This window comes from Cetorhinus maximus, chromosome 13 (genome assembly GCF_964194155.1).
Source record: "Cetorhinus maximus chromosome 13, sCetMax3.hap1.1, whole genome shotgun sequence".
Classification (NCBI taxonomy): Eukaryota; Metazoa; Chordata; class Chondrichthyes; order Lamniformes; family Cetorhinidae; genus Cetorhinus; species Cetorhinus maximus.
Window position 1 is genome coordinate 12,133,035 of NC_135891.1, and position 20,072 is coordinate 12,153,106.

The following is a 20,072-nucleotide window of genomic DNA, read 5'->3' on the forward strand; positions in this document are numbered from 1 at the left end:
GTATAAACACTGGCATGGACTCTACTGCTCCAAATAGAATGTACAACTACAGAAACAGGCTATGTAGGTAAATGCACCATACATTGTGGTATAGAGTGATATGGGTCATAAAGGTCTCTGATTCAGGCCTTGACACTGAACACGGAAGCAATTGCCACAGAGGTACAAATAAAACAATGAAATTCAGCTAAAGTTGCAACCCTGAACCACTGTGTACCCTGTTGGAAAGTATACGTTTATGGGCACTGAATTGGCACAGAAATGGCCTTGACTGTGTTTTTAACAATCAAGATTGAATAGCCTCTTGTTCTCACTGTCTTCTGGGGAAAGCCAGACGTGTGGGGATAAGGTGGAGTGAGAAAGAAAAAAACAAATGAATGTAAGAAACAAGCATAAAATTGGGAACCACGTATTTCTAAAATTGCAGGGTCACCCTCTGTAGGTTACAACATTTTCTACGTCCCTAAAAGTGTCACGTTGTTTAATAAAATGAAAAATGATAGGTGACAATAAATAAAACTCCTTTCACTTATGCACCCCTCTGAACTTGATCTTAAAATACCAACCACAAGCAACAACAGATGTGATAAACCAGGAGTTAAAGAAAGAAAGAACTTGCATTTCTAAAGCACCTTTCATGACCTCAGGATGTCCCAAAACACCTCAGGATTACTTTGGAAATGTAGTTACTATTGTAACATAGGAAACACAACAGCCAATTTGCACACAGTAAGCTCCCACAAACAGCAATGTGACAAATAGCTAGATCATCGGTGTCTTAACTGATGTTGGTTGAGAGGTAAATATTGGCCCCAAGACGCAGGGGAGAACTTCCCTTTTCTTCTTCCGATAGTATTGTGACATTTTACGTTCTGCCCAATAGGGCAGATGGGACCCTTGGATTTATCCTCTCATCCTGAAAGATGGCATGTCTGGCAGTGCTGCACCCCTTCAGTACTGATCCTCAGTTGGTCTAAGTTATGAGTTTATGGAAAAATACTTTGCAACGGAAGTTTAATTTTGCAATAGTTTAAAATGTGCCTGAACAATTTTAACAATTGGAATAAATACAGATCTTTAGTAGTAGCAGTTTGAAATCCAGTTTACGTAGTTTGAGTAACCACATTTTGGCCACTTGAGGGAAAACAGCAGTGGTTTCGGTTGGACAGACACGAGTTGAGCTGAGTCAATAGAATTTACTTTCACAACATTCAGGTTTAGAAGGTTCAGTGTTTAAAGAACTCTGTACAAATAAAATGTAATCATTTTAAAACAAACAAATAAATAAATAAATACAAACCAATACAGAAATATTTGACATCATTGAGAGCAGAATTGTTCTTATCGTAATTGCACCATGGATGGAAAGTTATAATGTCTTAACAAGTACAATTAATGATAATTTTGAGTAGAGCAGCATACAATCACTCTACTTGAGGCTGCTTGTGAGGTTGATGGGATAGGGGTAAACAGAAGGAAATACAAGAAATTTTAGGAAGTCGGTAAGGTGTAATTTTTCAATTAGTACCTGAAGATATATATTTCAGAAAAAGTTTAAAATGAACCAAAATCAAGAATAAAATCACTGTAATGTTCCTTTAAAGCTAAGTAATATAAACCTAACGGAAACCTTTTAAAAAATTTAGTGAAGCTAAACTACTACTTGGGAGATGACATTAAAAAATGGCCAAGTGCAGATTCCATGACACAATTATGTTTAGCAGCACTCACCTCTTAAATTAACTCTATCAACGAGTGCCTATCAGTCAACATTGACACACAACACTGTGAGCAAAGCTCCCTTTCTGCCCCTCCTTCTTGTTCAAGTATAAGTTACTCATTTTTGTTTGGGCAGGGGGTGAAAAGACAAAACATGAAATTTCCAGCCAATTGGGCAAAAACAATCCACAAAGCAAGTAGCCCCATATATATTTAGGGGTACAAAGACTTCTGTTAACTTTCAACTTCTTAATTGTTGTAGGCAATTGGGTTGCTTTGACCCCTAAATGCAGGCAAGACAGGGCAAAACGTTTGTTTTTTATTCACTAATGGGATATGGGCATTACTGGCAAGGCCAGCATTTATTGCCCCCGCCCCCCACCCCTTCATTGCCCTCGAGAAGGTGGCGGTGAGCCACCTTCTTGAACTGCAGCAGTGTGTGCAGTAAAGGTATTCCCATATTGCTGGGAAGTAGGGAGTTATTGTAAGTTGACATTGCAGTTTTGATATAACTGAGTGGCAATTCAGAGTCAACTCTGTTGGTCTGGAGTCATATATAAGCCACACTGGGTAGGAATGACAGATTTCCTTTCCTTAACAACATCAGTGAACCCGATGGGCTTTTACAACAGTCCAGTATTACCCATTATAGATAAATGTATTCACAGTCCTGTATTACCCATGTTCTTTCTACTGCAAACTTACTTAATTAACTCAGTTTAAATTCCCCAGCTACTGTAGTGGGATTTGAACTCGGGTCCCTAGATCACTGATCCAGTAACATAACCACTATGCGACCATACCCTAGCCGACGCAAAATGAGCAGAGATCTGCGTCTTGGAACTGGGTGTGTCCAAAATGTTGCTGGTTTCGCAACTCATCAATGACATAAAGTCCTATTAGTTTGGGAAACTTTGGGACCCTATGGACTATGGGAATAAAATGAGGAGCGGGAGGGGAAGCGGGGGAGGATCCAAGGTGACTTACAGTGCGCATTTTATCTGCCTCCAAGGCTCCAAAGTCACAAAAACCATAGACAAGCAGCAGGAGTCAGGCCACTTTCAGTTAAAAACATCAATGGTAACCAGACTCGGGGAGCAGGAGCCCTCGCAGAGCTCGCTGCTTCTCTTCCACCGTGCCCTAGTTTGACCGGCACGTTCTTTATTTAACCTCCGTCTTCCATTTTGCGACTTCACGGTGAACCAAAGGAGAAAAGAAAAAGAGAAAATGAAACAATTACTGGGGAAAAAAAGAACTTCTGGCTACAAAATGACAGACGCAGCTGCATCACTGCTTCTGGGGTCTTTGGCGCCGGTGATGAAGTCATTTATCCTCTTGGCCACATGGACCAGGGAATGAACCTCTTCTCTCACCACCGTGTGACTCCGTTCTGTAAGGAATTCCACATCCTCCTCCGGGAATTCATCTGGAAAGCAATAAAGAGGTTTTAATGACTTGGGATTATTCTCCTTACAGCACAAAAGGTTAAGGGGAGGTTCATTAGAAGCGTTTCAAAATCATGAAGCGTTTTGATAAGAGCAAATAAGAATAAGCTTTTGTTGGCTGGCAGAGGAACCAGTAACCAGGGGAGACAGAGTCAGGACCGAGGTAGGAAGAATGGTAGCTATGGAGTGAGTTATGATGATCTAGAATGCATTCCCTGAAAGGAAGCAGATTCAATCGCAACTTTCATAAGAGAATTGGACAAACATTTGACGTGCTGAGGAACCGGTCACTGTACAAAGTAGGGCAAAGTCGGGGGAAAGGACAGGGCAGTGGGACTAATCGGAGAGCTCTTTCAAGGAGCTGGCACAGGCACGATGGGCTGAAATGGTCTCCTTCTGTGCTGTAAGTTTCTATTATTGTTCATTGAAGCTCACTAAATAGACCTAAGCTGCTTGATTTCCAAACTCAGTTCTGCAAAGTCATTAGTTAATATAGTCCTTCCTTGGCTCAGCTGAGTTAATTTAATGCCTTCTAAGGAACAGAGCCATGAAGACCAGGAACATCAGCCAGAGTCCTTGCTCATAATTTAGAGGTTACCCCAGAGGGCAGTAGGTATCTGAAACTCACAGCCTTGAAGGATGGTAGAGGCAGAAACCCTCAAAAATATTTTAAAAGTACTTGGATATGCACTTGAAGTGCAGTAACCTACAAGGTCACTGACCAAGAGCCGGAAAGTGAGATTAGGCTAATGGTTCCTTGTCAGCCGACATGGAGATGATAGGCCAAATGGCCTCTTTCTGCGCTGTAAATTTCTATGATTCTTGTCAGGATTGTTGAACTTTAGAGGACGGTTATGTTTTGAAATGTACCTTTAGCTCAGAGTAAAATAGAGAATTCTGGATAAACACATCAGCTCGGATCATGTGATCCTGTTGCCATGGGAGAGGAGCTCAATCTGAAACCCACTGAAGTGGGGTGGCAACTTTAACACCTTTTCACAGTACGTCTCAGGAAAATGACAGCTGCTGTTTGAGACAAAGGAGCTACTGCTGTGGGAAAGCAAGGGGAACTGTTTTTGTGTTGACGACCAAGCAGGATGCTGGTGAGAGCTCCCTTCCAGTTCAAAAGGGAACAGGTGTGGCTCTTGAAGACTTAAGGAATTGGAGTGTCGCTAAGATGTGCCTTGCTGATGCTAATCGTATCCAGAAAGCCTCGGGTGGATGTTAAGATCCCATGACGCTATTTCTAAGAACAGTTATCCTCGATCTCCTGGCCAATATTCAGTTCTCAACCAAATTCATTATCTAGTCACCATATTGCTTTGTGTGGGACCTTACTGTGCAAATTGTCCGTCACGTTTCCGACATTACAGTAACAACTAGACTTCAAAAGCACTTCATTGGTTGTAAAGTGCTTTGGAGCATCCCGAGGTAATGAAAGGCTAGTATAGCTGCAAGTAGTTGATTTCTTTATTTCAAATAAAAGTAAAGGGGTTTGATTTACTCACTGTCAACCAGTAAAACGTTCGGCTGAAGCTGGGGATAGAGACGGCCAAGAGCAAGGCTTTCATTCAGATGTTTGCGAAATGAGAAAATGTTCAACAAGACCTACTTAGATACAAGAAGCAAACAAACAACGTGTGAGAGAGTGAATAAGGCCGTCAAAAATGGATTATATTACTGTTACATTCCTACCTCTCCCCTGTTGTCCGTCAATCACTGATCACATTATTATTTCTCATTTTTCACTCTCTTGTAAACCTTCCCACCCACCTGTGACCTGTCTCCCATATTACACTGGGTAGGTAAGATGTCAGGCAGTCTGCTCAACCTGGGGCCTATTAAGTTCCTTAAGTGGCCAATTAAAGGCCACATAAGGGCCTCATTTTTCCTCTACCACTAGAATATATATAACATGGGAAGGCGGAGGCAAGGCAGGTGACCCGGCAGCTTTCACTGCATGGGCTGTTGGTAGGCAGGAATGGGGTGGGGGGGGGTGCGGTATCTCCTTTGGGGGGTGGCGGGTTGTTCCCTGTGCATCCCCCAAGATTGTACCACCGCCCCTCCAGCCCTGCCACTTTTAAGCCTCTTCCCCAGTCTCTACAACCCATTCCCACACCCCCATATCTCCCCCTCTCACTGGGGTCCACCAGATAGGACTGTCCAAAATCCCAAGATTCACCTGAAGTTCAGGATCCAAGGCACTTCTTCTCTGGGGACTGCTTGTAGTCCCAGCAGTGGGCATTACTCAATCCTGGTGCTGCTGCAACTACAGAGGTGCAGTCTCTAGGGCAGCGGCAGAAGTCCCACTCTGAAACATTTAAGGTTGACCCCAGTATATTATTGCTGCGGAGCAGCCGGGTTTCTGGTCGGCATGGTACCAATGGACTTCTTGGGAGATGGCGCGGGTAACCCATCCCCATTTAAAATCCACCCCCTAGGAACAGGAACAGGCCATTCAGCCCTTCAAGCCTGTTCCGCCATTCTAATAGATCATAGGTGACCTGTACCTTGGCTTCATATCCCTTGATATATTTTTGTTAGGTAAAGCTAACAAGCTCAGTCTTGAAAGCTCCTCTTTCCCTGACATCCATTGACAGAATTCCAGACTTCTCTTGCCCTATGAGTGAAAAGGTGCTTCCTGACTTCCCTCCTGTATGGCCCAGCTCCAATTTTAGGGCTGTGTCCCTTTGTTCTCGATTCCCCAATCATAGGAAATAGTTTCTCCATATCTACCCTTTTAACGTTTTTAGCACCTCAATCAGACCACCCTTCAAATCTTCTGGAGTCAAAGGAATAGAAGCAAGATAACAAATAACAATCTTCACCCACCTCAGTGAGGCTACTCAGAGATTTGGTTCCAAGGGAGGCTCCCAGGGAGAGGTATGTTCCACACATACCTTGCAATGGCCGTACAATGGTGGGTAACAAAAAGGACAAAGGCCTTTTGCCCGCTTGAATACTATTTCCCTGAAACAAAGATAAAGACATGCCAGCACAGAACGAGGAAAGGACATTTACTTCCGCGGATCATACAGCATTCTGTTCTTTCAAAGATTCGACACTGTCCATTTACTTTTCTGAGGAAGGTTTTTTGAAAGACTCCTCCTCCCCTTAATGGATAGATCAAACAAAATTCAGATTATCCATATTACATTACACTTATTGTCCATCCCGCGTAGCTCTGAGAAGGTGAAGGTGAGCTGCCTTCTTGAAAACAACCGAGTGGTTTGCTAGGCCTTATTTTAGAGTTGGGGGCGGAGGGGGTTTAAGTGTCGACTCTGTGCTGTGGGTCTGTAGTCATGTATAGGACAGACCCTGTAAGGACAGCAGGTTTCCTTCCCAAGGATGATAGTGAATCAGGTGCGATTTCCTGGTCATCATTACTGAAGCTAGCTCTTTTTTAAAAAAAAAAGAAACTTTGACTTCTTTAATTAACTGAATTTAAATTCTCCAGCTGCCATGGTGGGATTTGAACTCATGTCTCCAAATCATTATTCCAGACTTCTGGATGACTAGTCCAATAACACTGCCACAACACCACTATATCCTTCTGGTGTCTGACAAGCCGGAACTATGGAACTATTTAGCCAATAAAAAAAAGCCAGGATGAAGAATGTAGGATTGATCTACCAGTACAATGTTTAGGGTGGTGGTGGGAGGTGTGCTGCAGTTCACTCAAGGAGTCTGAGTTGCTGTGGCAACATACACTTTTTACATGCATGTTGTAGTCTGGAGCTATGGTCAGAGGCTATACTACAAGTTTCAAATGTCTTCGCATCACACGGCTGACCAGCGATCTCTCCCACTTTTACCACCTGCCATTGGCATGTGTTGAAAGGATTTGCAGTTTGATAATCACTTGTTTGGCTGTGCTATGAATGCACCTCCCTTGGCCATCAAGTCTTGGGGCGGGACTCGAACCCAGAGCTTCTGGCTCATAAGCAGGGACACTACCCATTGTGCCACAAGACCTCCTCAATGTTTAGGGTACTAGACTAACATATGCTGAAGTTTGTGAATTAGCAAAGATCCAGTCATTTGAATTCCAGCATCAATAAAACAAACAATCCCTAAATTCACTCAGATGTGCTATGCTTTGACGCACCTTATCGTAGGAACCTAACCCTAACCTCCCATTACAACTGCATAATTTCTTGGGATGGACAATAAGCGCTGCACCCACCCCATGATTGAATAAGAAAACTAGATACTGCAACAGAATTTCATAGCATCCATTATTTGTAATCCTTTTCAACTTCCATAAACTAGCATGTTCAGCAAGGCCCTCAACCCACATTGCTTAAATGAAAACTATTCCCAAATCAACAGAGAAGTGGATATCACAATAGTAAAGGGCTATGAATGTCAATCGTAAAAAAGTTTCATTTTAAAAAAAAAGTAGATTCCCATTATGAGACTTCAAGAACATTTTGAAGGGTTTAATCAGGTGAGATTGTGCAATGCCAGCTGGAACAAAATGGCACCTAAACAGGTAGGCCCAAGTCATACTCAATATTGGACCTAGGGTTCATTTAAGTTCATTTAAGGAAGCTCCAGGCTCATACAAGTGGAACCCACCAGTGAAGTTGATATAGATTTCGAGTCGCTACGCCACCAATGTTGGGACGACTCCACATTTAGTGGGGTGTTTTTGTTTTGAAAGGAGTTTACTGTTTTGGTGGGGGCTTATAGAAGTTCCTTTAAGGTCCCAATTAGGCCCCATGTAGACCTGGTTATCCTGAAAACAGCATTCCTGGTACTGGCAACGTTTCCAGCACTGGCATTGTTCAGAGCATCCAAATTTTGGGAAGGTGCTTGAAACGGACATCCGTCTCCCTATTTGTGTACACAACCAGTCGATAAGTTCTGTACACAGCCAGTCCAGTTTTTAGCTGGTCTGGCCACGGTCCAGTATTGGATGGCTTGATGTTTGGTATTCTTGTGCCTTAGTACACTTACGTCAGTGAAGCGTCGCAGGGGACTGTGCTTGTCCTTTCCCCATTTGCAACAGCCTCAGGACGACTGGGATATGGAAAAAGGTTGGTTTTCATAATTTCCCCCTCCCCCCACCCTGTTGTCCCTCAAACTTCGATGAATTTCCATACGCAATGACAACACCCTGTTCATGATGATGTTGCACCTGTGTCTGGTATTAATGGCCTCCAGTAATGGCCATCCTAACAGAGGGTTTAGCACCTGTTTTCAGGTGCTGGCCCTGGACACTCTTACTTCAGTCTGTACCAAATATGGCACACTTCCAGTTCAGGGTGTGCACGCGCACACTGCCCACTATATTACATTATAATGTAAAACATAGGCACTGTCAACAAATTTCTAGGTTAACATATTTCACAGAGATTTCGCTACAATGAAGATGGGGAGTCATTTTAGTGGCAAGAAAACATTTCCTTACAAGGTTCACTGTGGAATTGTCCTGTGTTTTGTTTGACCAGGAGAAGTCCAACATCTGACTGTTCAGAAGAACCCCAGAGGCCGTCATGATCCCACTGCCAAAGGGACGGTTCAGGGAGCTGCAGAATAGACAAACAAAGATGCGTTTTGATATTAATGCTCCTGCAGATCAGGCATAATTCTAGTTCACTCTGTGTATTTCAGAGTCCTCTTGAAACATCCCTTTCTTTGCTCAGTGATTAGCATTCGCTTCTAGCTGAACAGTGCAAAACAGTGTGAGACTTCCGGAATCACATCTTTCACGTATCCCAAAGTACTTCATACGCCATTAGCGCCTTTGAAGAGCAGTAAAATGCCTGCAAAAGTGGCAGCCATTTTACAGAGCGATATCTCAGAAACAGCAATAAGATGGTGGATCATTTAGTGAGGCCCGGGGTTAAAATAACCCAGGATTCAAAGTTTCTCCAACAAATCTGCAATACCTGCCCAAAATTCAAATCAACACAATGCACTTCAAAACATAATTCATTGTGTACCATGCGTGGAGATATTTCGATAGAAAAAGGTGCTATATAAAAGGAATGTATTTTTCCACTATGATCAATAAAAGACGCCAAAAGTAATTCCTTCGAGTGACTTGATAATAGAGAAGAATGCACACTCATGTAAATTGGTGCAATTAAGTCAGTCACTTAAAAGGACCAGCTCGATTTGGTCTGAGTCCCCAAAGGTCCAAATGTTTGTCTTAAATAAATAATTCCCCCCTTCTCTTTGTTTACCTCACAACAGAAACAATGAAGTCGTCAGGTCCTATCACGTGTACTTGGCTCGCAGAAGGACCAGTCTCCAGGGAGTAGTAGGGCAGATAGTGGGCAGGAGGGAATCCCACACCGTCGTTAATCTGCTGGCGCAAGGATTTGGCTTCCAATTTGCTGGACGTGCAGAGAAAAGGGGAAAACAAAGTAAGTTTTTCAGCAGGATGGGTATGACGTTGAGTTAAAATGGGTCAAATTTCCACAACGGTTTGACCCAATCTTCTGCTGTAGCTTTGGCACAAATGCCAGAGAAACTGCACATCCTTTATTCTGCAGCCCTAGGATTTCTGTAACTTAAGCGGAAGAGTTGCATGGAAATCAGGAAAACCCTTCACTGAAGCACAACGCTGAAGTTACATTTCTGAAAGCATATTGAAAGCGGGCCCTGATTTACAGGGTCCAAAGTATTGTCTGATCACATCAAGGCACATCACAAACATTGTGCCAATGCGTTATAAAGACACTTATGTCTTTACAAAATATATAGTGTGGAAACAAAAGACATGTTGCTGAAGCCTTTTGACTTGCATTCATCAGGACACATGCATTTGTCAATTTCAAACAATCACAGCAATTTATACTATAGGAGAAAGGATGCTGATTGGTTGACAAGCTGACTCTGATTAACCGAGGCATTGCCATGGAGAAAGTGACAGGGAACTATATGCTCCCGGGTGATCCAATAAAGGCACTGGGCTTGAACATATTCCTCTCGTTTGTAGAGAATGGGTCCCTGTGTATAAATGTATGTCGCTTCTAGCAAGCATAAATGAGCCACATTAAGAGCTCAACTGATTGTCTTAAATTGGTTGTTAGTGTAGCTATTAGCGCACTCAGGATTGTTCATCAAGTGCTGTCCAATCACAGACTCACATCTAACAGCAGACGTTTTGTTTTAGGTTTTGCGAGCGCAGGCTGGTTGAGTACGGTCTGTACTCTGCCTATAACAAACAACGGAAGGAACGTGTTGTTTGATTCAATCAGCCGATCGTTGAGAGGTACAGCCTACCTAATACATAATACCCTGAAAACTTCAGGCAGGTCGCCAAGTTTTGATCCCTCATCACCAAAATGCAACTTTGAAATTAATAAAAAGGTTTTACATGAAATCGTGACTGTAAGCCTTAAAATCTTTGGAGTTTTCTTTTAAAACAGCCAGTAAAGAAAATGACATCTCTCACCTGAGCATCTGCTCTGTCACCTGAGTAATAGTGGAATTATAGAAGGGGTCGCCAAGGCTACTCGCCAAGGCTAAAGCAATTTTCAGCGACTGAAAAGAAAAAGAATTGAAGAATTAGCAGCATCCACAGGGAATGCAAAATATACCTTCACTTTGAGATGGCGGAACTCACTGACTGTCAACAGGATGCGTAATGGAGAAAGATGACATACACCCATAGAAAAAAAAAGTCTTTAGCTCCCCCCACTCTGCCACTTCACCATTACCAAGTTACCTCCGACATATACACTCGCCTTCTGGAACATTCCCTTCAACTTTCTCTGCCTTGCCATCCCTCCACATTCAGATGGCTCTTAAAAAAGATCCTTCCCTTCAACAGAGCCTTCAGTCATTCCCACAAATTTAAAATCATCCCAGTCCACGGTCCATTTATTAATTTTCTGCCCAATGTAGGATTCAGGGACATCGATCAGAATTTTCCCGAAACTCCCCACCAAAAGGACCCGGGCCAGCCACGACTCATCCCAATTTCCTAGGTCGGGAGATACTAAGTACGCAGGCTGGCTCCTAACAGTGACTAGCACTTCACTACCTGCAAGGGAGGAAGCCACTTAAAAGGGACACAAAAGCCACAAAGATCGGAGATGGATATTCTTTAAAGTCTTGGCTAGGAAGAAACATTCTCTTCTGTGGCTTCCAAAAACCGCTTAAGAGAGGGTGGCACTGAACCTATCCATCGGCTAACGAAAATTCATTGGAAACTTTGGTAATTAACACCTTTACATCATAAAAGACAGAAATCAGGAGGGGAAAGAAGTCTACTTTCAATTTAATTTGCAAACATTTTTAGCACACCTGTTTACATAAATCCCCATGTTCATTATAACGCAGCAATAATTGTCGCTCATTTTTTGACTGATTCTTTTAGAATTATTATCAAACCTGCTTAAAAGCAGGAATGTCCACTCTCAAACTAGATGGGCAGTAATACTATGCCAAACCCCACAATCCTACCTCAGCGAGTAAGTGATAGGTTAAATTCCTGGTTGCCTGGGCTGTTATGTTAAATCCCTCCAAAATGTTGAGGGCAGCGACAAGTGCAGGTCCCACGTGTGGGGGTGGGGCAGTGAGCACAAAGTGACCTGTAAAAAAAAAGCAAAACGTAAAATGTAGTTTTCAGTTAAAAGAGACTTGCATTTATATAGCACCCTTCACGACCACCTGGTCTTCAAAGAGCTTCAAAGTCAATGAACCAGTGTAGTCACATAGGACATGCGGCAGCCATTTTGTACACCGCAAACTCCCATAAACAGCAATGTGATGCTGATTGAGGGTTAAATATTGGCCAGGAGGACATTAGGGATAACTCCTCTGCTCTTCTCCAAAATAGCGCCATGGGATCTTTTACATTCACCCGACTAAGGAGATGGGGCTTTGGTTTGATGTCTCATCCGAAAGACTGCACCTTTGACAATGCAGCGCTCCCTCAGTACTCCACTAGAGTGTTAGCCTTGACTTTTGAGCCCTGGACTGGAATTTGAACCCAGAGCTTTGTGACACAGAGGTGAGTGCGCTACCAACTTAGCCATGGTTGACTCTCACCTGAGGTTAGCTGGGATGAAGGGTGAACGGCCTCCTAATGAAATTCTATGAGCTACTATAGTTACCCAGGAGTTAGAACTGATTTTAATCCTTTTAGCTTTTCTTGGGTAACGTATTCTTGCAAGTAAGTCAGAAACGCCTGAAGTCTCTGGCTTTAAATCACAGTTTCGGATGCTTCAAATCCAGGGTAATCACCCAATGGAAATGAAACTTCTCACGCAACTCCCGTGTAGTCAATGGGTGCGGACTTCCGAGCGGACTGCGCATCTTCCGGGGTACCTCCGGAATAATATGATCAGGAGTCGGGACAATCTGGGCCAAAGTTTTGTGGAGTGATTGTTAGATTATGTAGCACCTCGTCTTTTTTTTCCTTTCAACGAAAACAACGGGAGGCCTACCCACTGAAAAAAAGTGAGGTAGGAAAGAAATTGTATTTATATAGCATCTCTCATGAACTCAGGACTTCCCAAAATGCTTTACAACAGAATAGTCACTGTTATAATGTCGGGTCAGGTGGTGGAACGCCACCAGCTGGTAGTTCCCCTTCAAGTCACTCACCATCCTGACTGTGGGTGTACCTACACCACATGGACTGCAGTGGTTCAAGAAGGCAGCTCACCACCACCTTCTCAAGGGCAACCAGGGATGGGCAATAAATGCTGGCCCAGCCAGCGAAGCCCACATCCCGTGAATGAATAAAAACAAATGCAGGGTCATTTATAATGAAAGCAAGAAGAGGGAGGACTGTTGACTATTGTATCGCTCTTTTTGAAATCTTGCCATAGGGTCACTAGCACCCACCAAAACTTCTCTCCTCCACCAAAATCGTCTTCTTAAAACTATTCTCCCCAACCTCCTCCACCCTCAACTTCAACAATAAGTGCCAGCAGATCATGGATTTGTTTGACCCAAAGATTGACCCTATCCATTCAGCTGCCTCTGCCACTTTCCAACCTCCCCCTAGTATACTGGGCCAAATTCCCCTAACGTTCCTCCGCCACATTTCAATCTGATTTCATCAACCCGCGTCAGTTCATTCAACCGCACACGGTTTTAATTTTTCTGATTTCCCTACAGGTTTTTCTCTCTCTCCAGTCAGGCTTCTTGCCCTGCCATAATACTGAAATGGTCCTAATGAAAGTCACAAATGGTGTCCTTTGTGACTTTGACTGTGGTAAACTACTCCTCCCCCTCCTTCTTGACCTGCCTGTAGTCTTCGATACAATTCACCACATCATCCTCCTCCAACGCCTTTCCTCCAGCATCCTGCTAGGTAGAACTGTCCTTGCTCGGTTCCATTCTTATAAAATCATCTTATCAGCCAGAGAATCACCTGCAATGCTTTTCTTTACACTCCCTTGCTGTCTCCCAAGGATTTGTCCTTGGCGCCCTTCTCTTTCTCATCGACGTGTTACTCCTCATCGATATCACCCAAAAAAGGATCATCGCCAGGTTCCACATATACATTGACAACACTAAGCTCTGTCTCACCACCACCTCTCTGAATACCTTCACTGTCCCTTGAGCTGTCAGACTGCTTGTCCAATATCCATTACTGGATGAGCAGAAATTTCCTCCAACTAAATACTGCAAACACTGATGCCATCGTCTTTGGTCCCCATTAGAAACTCTGAAAACTTTGTCTCCAGCATCCGCAGTATTTTGCCTTTACAAATTCTGATGCCTGGCCACCATTTCCGTGCCTGGCAACTGTCTAAAGGTGAACCAGATGGCGTCATATTTGACCGAGAGGAGTTTCTGATCACATATCCGTGCCATCGCCAAGACTGCCTAGATATGCCTCCATAACTTTGCCCCACTCACCCATGCCTTTGTCATCTCTTAGACTAGACTATTCCGACATTCTCCTGGCCAACCTCCCTTCTTCCGCCCTACATAAACTTATGCTCATACAAAGCTCTTGCCCGTATCTTAACATGCTCAAAGTCTCACGCCCCTACCACGCCAGTGCTTGCTGACCTATACTGGCTTCCTTCCAACAATGCCTCAGTTGTGAAATCCTCATCCTTGTTTTCCAATCTCTCTATGGCCTCACCCCTCCCAATCTCTGCAACCATTTTCCAGCCCAACAAACTGTCACCTTCTCAAGGACAATAAATGCTGGCCTAGCCAGCGATGCCCACACCCTATGAAAGAATTAATAAAATCTCCGCATTCCTCTAGTTCTGGCCTCCTGCGCATCCACCATTGTTGGCTTTGGCCCTAAACTCTCAAATCCCCCCAACCCCACCACACCTAAATCTCTTTACCTCTCTACCAGCCTTTCCTTTGTCAAGATGATCCTTATACGCTACCTCTTTGACCAAGCTTTTGGCCATCTGTTCAGATATCTCCTTTTGTGGCTTGGTGTCAAAAACATTTATTATTGATATCGCTCATTTAATGTCTTGGTGCGTTTTGCTATGTTAAAACTCTTAATGAACGTAAGCTTTAGTTTGTTGTTGTTGAACAGGGAGACAGGGCTTCAGTTTAACGTCTCAGCTGTAATGTGGCACCTCAGGTAATGCAGCACATCCTCAGTTCAGTACAAGTGTCAGCCAAGACTACAGGCTCAAGTCCTGGACCAGATCTTGAACCCACAACCTCAGATGTTGATGCCAACAACTGATCCAAACTAATACCATAGTACCTGAAGAAATTTGATCCCCTACCTCAAATACAGAGTTAAGAAAATTCTGAACTCTAGGTTCAGATTCAGTTAGCCCCTCCCAACCTATGGACAGAGACCAATTCAGACCTTGGTATGATCCTTCAACCGGCTTCTCAACAATCACGCTGTAATTAGCAAAATCCTCTACAGAAAGTACTCCGCCTTTGCTCCGAGCCTGAAGAGAAAGAAGGGCAAAGAGAGTCAGTCCTAAGCGCTCCACCAAGTCCAGATTCCTGGCATTAACATCATTCTATCTACTGTAGTTAAATCCTGAAGAGGAAATTTCGTAGCTACTTCACCAAGAAACGTAATGCTGGGATATAGAAATAACACCTTGAGACCAGTTGGTCACAGTATTTATTCAATGGATGGACCTAAAGGTGCAGATCAGTAGTGAATCAGTGAGTGTGTTATGTTGTTACCCATTGCTTCAGTCCATAGGAATCTATTCTGTAGAAAACCTACATCACTATACGCTTCAAGTAGTTAAGTGTTTATCCAGCGTTAACTGCTTCACAAAGATTAAACAAATCCAAATTTTAATTGTTACTATAAACAATTAAGAGGTCCTTGTGCTTGAAATGTTTATGATGACAGAATTAACTCTTTACCTCAGAAGCCATCTCTTCTGTGATATTTCCATTGTAAAATGCTGAAACACCCTCTAAGCCAACGGCATTGAAAACGGCTGCCAGATCCAAACGTTTCATGAAAGCTCCTGGATGTAATGATTGCCCCTGTGGCAGAAAGGTTTCACGGAATGTATCTGACATATTTTTGTCCTTAACTTGATCGATTGCTTTAGCTGGAGTAGCGGAAGCCAAAAAAATGTTAGACAATTAAATCAGATCAATAAAGGATCTTGACTCACTTCAAAACATTTCCAGAGAGAAAGAGAGATTTCACTAGTTAGAGAGCTGTATACTGATGTTTTAATTATCCTTGTTACTGGCTACCTGGGAATGCACTAAAATCAAATTGTAGATTTCACTAGATTGGCTTATTAAACTAGAAAGGAACATTTGACTCTAAGCACCAGAGACCATTTTTTTGTACATCTCTCCTCAATCAAGTTCTCTCTCCACCTCATTCTCTCAAAGTATAAAAACAGTATGATTTTTTATGAGACAGACTATTCCCTCTTCCCCATCCCCTCCCCTCCCTCCTGAACCATCTCTCAAAGACTCCCCTAGATCCATCCCTCATGATTACCATGCACAGAGTTCTCCAGCTAGCTTGCTCAATTTTCTAAGATTCCACTTTTTCCTCACACCCAGATCTCCTCAATCAGCTACCTGACTAAAGACTTCAAGGCCACCCGTCTCTGCAAGGAACACTAGATCTTAAAGATGTCATTCTCTGTTCTACACGTCTATTACATGATTGGTTCTACCTATTGCTTCAGTCCACAATCCATAGAAATCCTAAGCAAGTGCAAATCAGAACCAGAGAGAAAATACAAGAGGGGGAAATCCCGTGCCAGCAAATCATCCAAAACATAATCATCTGCAGTGTCCTCTATTAGCAGCAGAGCCTTTCAGATGCAGATCCCTTTCAAACGCCCCAGATGATGAACATGGTCATCTTTGCCTTGAACAACAAACAAGACAACATCAGTAATATGCTCAAAATAGTCAAGTGCTTATCTGGAGCTAACTGCCTCACAAAGTGCTACACATACAAGGCTCGCTGCTCTCCAAAAGCTCCAGCCTTTCCGAAATGTCCTCTCACTCTCTGTATCCCCTGGGTAACTATAACCTTTTCAAGCCCCTCTCTATACTGACATTCATTCAATGCCGTTTTAATCAATAAGATCCTTGTATCTAAGAGAGGAATCACAGGCTTCCTGTTGCAGCAGCATGGTGCATTGAATTTCATATTTTAGGAAAAAATTTATTACACCTACCAAGTTCTTGAGTAACATTAAAACCTTCTTGTGCAACTTTCACTGCTGCAGCCATTAACTCAGACCAGGAGATTCTGGAGAAATGATAAAATAACAGGAAAGTCTCATGACAATTTTGAATAGGACATGCACTTCCTGTTCAGAAACTTTACCTCCTGATGCCACGATTTACCATTGTAAATTGCTATGTCAATGCTCCGTATTCAACTTTCATATGTAAACTGTCACAACATAGTTGCAGTCTCTGTTCACTCTGTGAAACGAGTTCCTGAAGACTACTTCCTAAATACATTGCTATCTTTTATATATGAAAAGCTTTTGCTAACCAACTATTCTGTTAACCAAGGGCATTAAGGAATATGGAGTTAGGTCAAAGAACAGCCATAATCCCATCAAATGGTTATACAGGCACAAGGAACTAAATAGCCTCTGTAGTATAAAGGGTCTGGCACATAAAGGGTTAACGTAGAACTGAGTACAGTACCACCCACACAGTGATGTAAGGGAGCACATGACCCCGCACCTAGGGGTCAGTAGTGTTGGACAGAGCCGTGCGTAGAAGCAAGCATGTAGCCAGCTCCTAGCTTGGACCTTTACTGTACCTATGTACATTGTTTCCAGTAGCTAATAAATACTTATTGTTGAACTACCTAATATTATGAATACCTTAATAAGACCTATTGAACTATGCCCAACACCTTACAGCAGCCTCCTCCTGTTCCTATGTTCCTATGACTGTGGGTAGTATCACATGCAATCTAATAGTACCATACAAAACTGCAGATTTTTCAGATGATTAATCTTATTCTACAAGCATTTGCTTAATTATGTTTTATTATTACCAAAAGCAGCATTCTACATATATTACATTAAAATGGAGCTTTAGCTGAAATAGTTTGACTGCTTATTGATCATTCTACTGTTTTGTACGCACACAGTAGGTTAGCGCGCTTACTTTTCAACCCTGTTTGAATTCCAATTTTCCAAACCCCTTTTCATTCCAATGGGGAAGAAAACCATTCCCTTTCACTCTTTTGAATCGAATTTCAATGAATTAAAAACCCCCACTTCACTGGATTATTTCAGTGGGAGACATTGTAACCCTTGTTTACAAGGTTGGGTAAAATGAATTCACAAGGGAAATGTGGCCTCTCTCTCTCTTGATTTGTTCTCCTATTTCACTGTTCTGCAATGCTACAGTTTTATCAGCTGATGTTGAAAATCTGCCTTTTTTTCTCTTGTTCTTTACTAGGACTGGATGAAATTTATTGCGGACAGTCAATTTTCAGTTCCTGTTGGGCACGAGTCCAGAGCACAACAGTGCCTAGAATTTGGCAAAATGATAATTTCAAATCAAAAAAATTGTTGATGTTTGAAATGCAGTCCCAGTGTGTCCTTCCAAGAATGGCATCAAGACGAGTAACTGAAACAGACCAATTGGAGATTTGGCCTGGGGAAACTGCATGATCTTTCTTTATCCCATATTTCCACTTGTTCTTACGCTCGATTAGGTACAGGTGCCATGTCAGAAAAATATTCCATATCCAACACTGATGTAGCTCATCTTGATGAACATCAAAATTGTAGCAAAATATTTAGGCAATAACTTCAGTTAGTCGGGGATGCATATTAAGGATACAACACATTCAAAAAAAGAGAAAGATTTGATAGCTTGAGCCGGTTGAAGTCGATGACTTAAGAGGTATTACTCTGCAAATTGCATCTATGCCAATTGCTCCTGCCATGAAACTATGTAACTGTGTTCTCCAAAGGGGCAGAATGTTCATGGGAGTTCTCCCGATCTCCTGCCTATCTTCAGTAGAACCTGTATAAATTGCTTCTCTGGAATTCCTGTCAATCCACCACTGAAGGGGGACATGATTGAGGTGTATAAAATTATGAGGGGCATAGATAGGGTAGACAGGAAGGAACTTTTCCCCATTGGTGGAGGTATCAATAACCAGGGGGCATAGATTTAAGGTAAGGGGCAGGAGGTTTAGAGGGATGTAAGGAAAAATTCTTTCACCCAGAGGGTGGTGGGAATCTGGAACTCACTGCCTGAAAGGGTGGTAGAGGCAGAAACCCTCATAACATTTAAGAAGTATTTGGATGTGCATTTGCGATGCCATAGCATACAAGGCTATGGGGCTAGTGCTAGAAAATGGGATTAGAATAGTTAGGTACTTGTTTGACCGGCGCAGACTCGATGGGCCGAAGGGCCATTTTCTGTGCTGTAGATCTCCATGACTCTACGAAGTTACAGCATGATTTGAATAAAATTCCAATGGAAATTCAAACTTTTCCAACTGGCATCAGAGCTTTTATTGCAATGCTGACTGGGGCTTAAATGTTAACTCAAAGTATCTCTGTGTGCTAGCCAACTCATCAGTTTATATGTTTGCTGAATCTCATCTCGTATTAACCCTCAGATAACTAACATTGAGGAAAATTCTAATCTCCTTAGGAAAGACCTTATTTTAAAACTTCATACATTGCTAAGGTGAAGCAACATCGCAATGAATAATAGTACAGAAATGTCAAAAGTAATATAATTCCTGAATCATTAGCTCCCTATAAAATGAAAACAAATGTGGAAATCAATGGTGAATAAAAAGAAAATATTTGCAGCTAATTTATCCAGTGACTCAGCAAGCTATCCAAATCCACGAAGGATCCTGGTTCAATCCTCAGTCTGTGCTGAGGTAGTCAATCGAAACCAAAAGTTGGTTAAGGTATTAAGGTTGACAACAACGCCCCTAGATTAGGGAACAGTGATTCCACCAGGGCTACCAGTCTTGATCACTGGTGTGAATGTGCGTTGGTGAGAAGAGGGACAAGTTCAACTCTGATATTTCTCGCCAAAATTTGCTGTCAAGGCTCTTAGATGAATAGTGGGCACTAGGACAAGAGGGGTCCATGCCCACGGACCCTGCACAGGAAGGAATCAAAGCTTTCAGGAGGCAAGATGGCAGAATGGGCACTTGGCAACAGATAGATTCAGCAGGAATCAAATAAACAACAAATATTTTAAACATTCCAAGTTTCTTCTCGAATTCTCTCTCTCATCTGATTTTAAATTTCTTTATCTTTCCTATAGTTTCTATGCCATGACTCTTAAATTTAAAATACGTGTGATTTAATATAGTGTCCAGCCACTCATTTTGGTGATGGGACCTGCATCAAAAACACTGGCTTCCAGCTCCCTGGAAATCAGCTCCATAGGCTGATTATTCAGGCAATCCGCAGACTTTGGATTCAGTCAAACTCAACCAGTCAAACTTGGATGTGACTTTTTAACCAATGCTCATTTTCCACTGCT

General features: G+C 42.6%; 1 protein-coding gene across 3 annotated transcripts in view; it reads right to left on the reverse strand.

Moving 5' to 3' along the window:
* Positions 1 to 20,072, reverse strand: part of ggt7 (gamma-glutamyltransferase 7) — a 52,735-nt gene continuing 32,663 nt past the window's right edge. Inside the window, exons 6-15 of one of the 3 annotated variants that reach the window (XM_078554949.1) lie at positions 16,754 to 16,827; positions 15,459 to 15,652; positions 14,935 to 15,022; positions 11,589 to 11,716; positions 10,576 to 10,664; positions 9,359 to 9,511; positions 8,581 to 8,698; positions 5,997 to 6,134; positions 4,673 to 4,772; positions 1 to 320 (exon numbers count right to left, since the gene is read on the reverse strand). In XM_078554949.1, coding sequence (XP_078411075.1) covers positions 280 to 320; positions 4,673 to 4,772; positions 5,997 to 6,134; positions 8,581 to 8,698; positions 9,359 to 9,511; positions 10,576 to 10,664; positions 11,589 to 11,716; positions 14,935 to 15,022; positions 15,459 to 15,652; positions 16,754 to 16,827 — 1,123 coding nt within the window. In that variant the 3' untranslated portion in view covers positions 1 to 279. Of the gene's footprint in view, positions 321 to 1,176; positions 3,146 to 4,672; positions 4,773 to 5,996; positions 6,135 to 8,580; positions 8,699 to 9,358; positions 9,512 to 10,575; positions 10,665 to 11,588; positions 11,717 to 14,934; positions 15,023 to 15,458; positions 15,653 to 16,753; positions 16,828 to 20,072 lie in introns of those variants that run through there. The other 2 variants (XM_078554948.1, XM_078554950.1) reach the window with 2 other exon arrangements.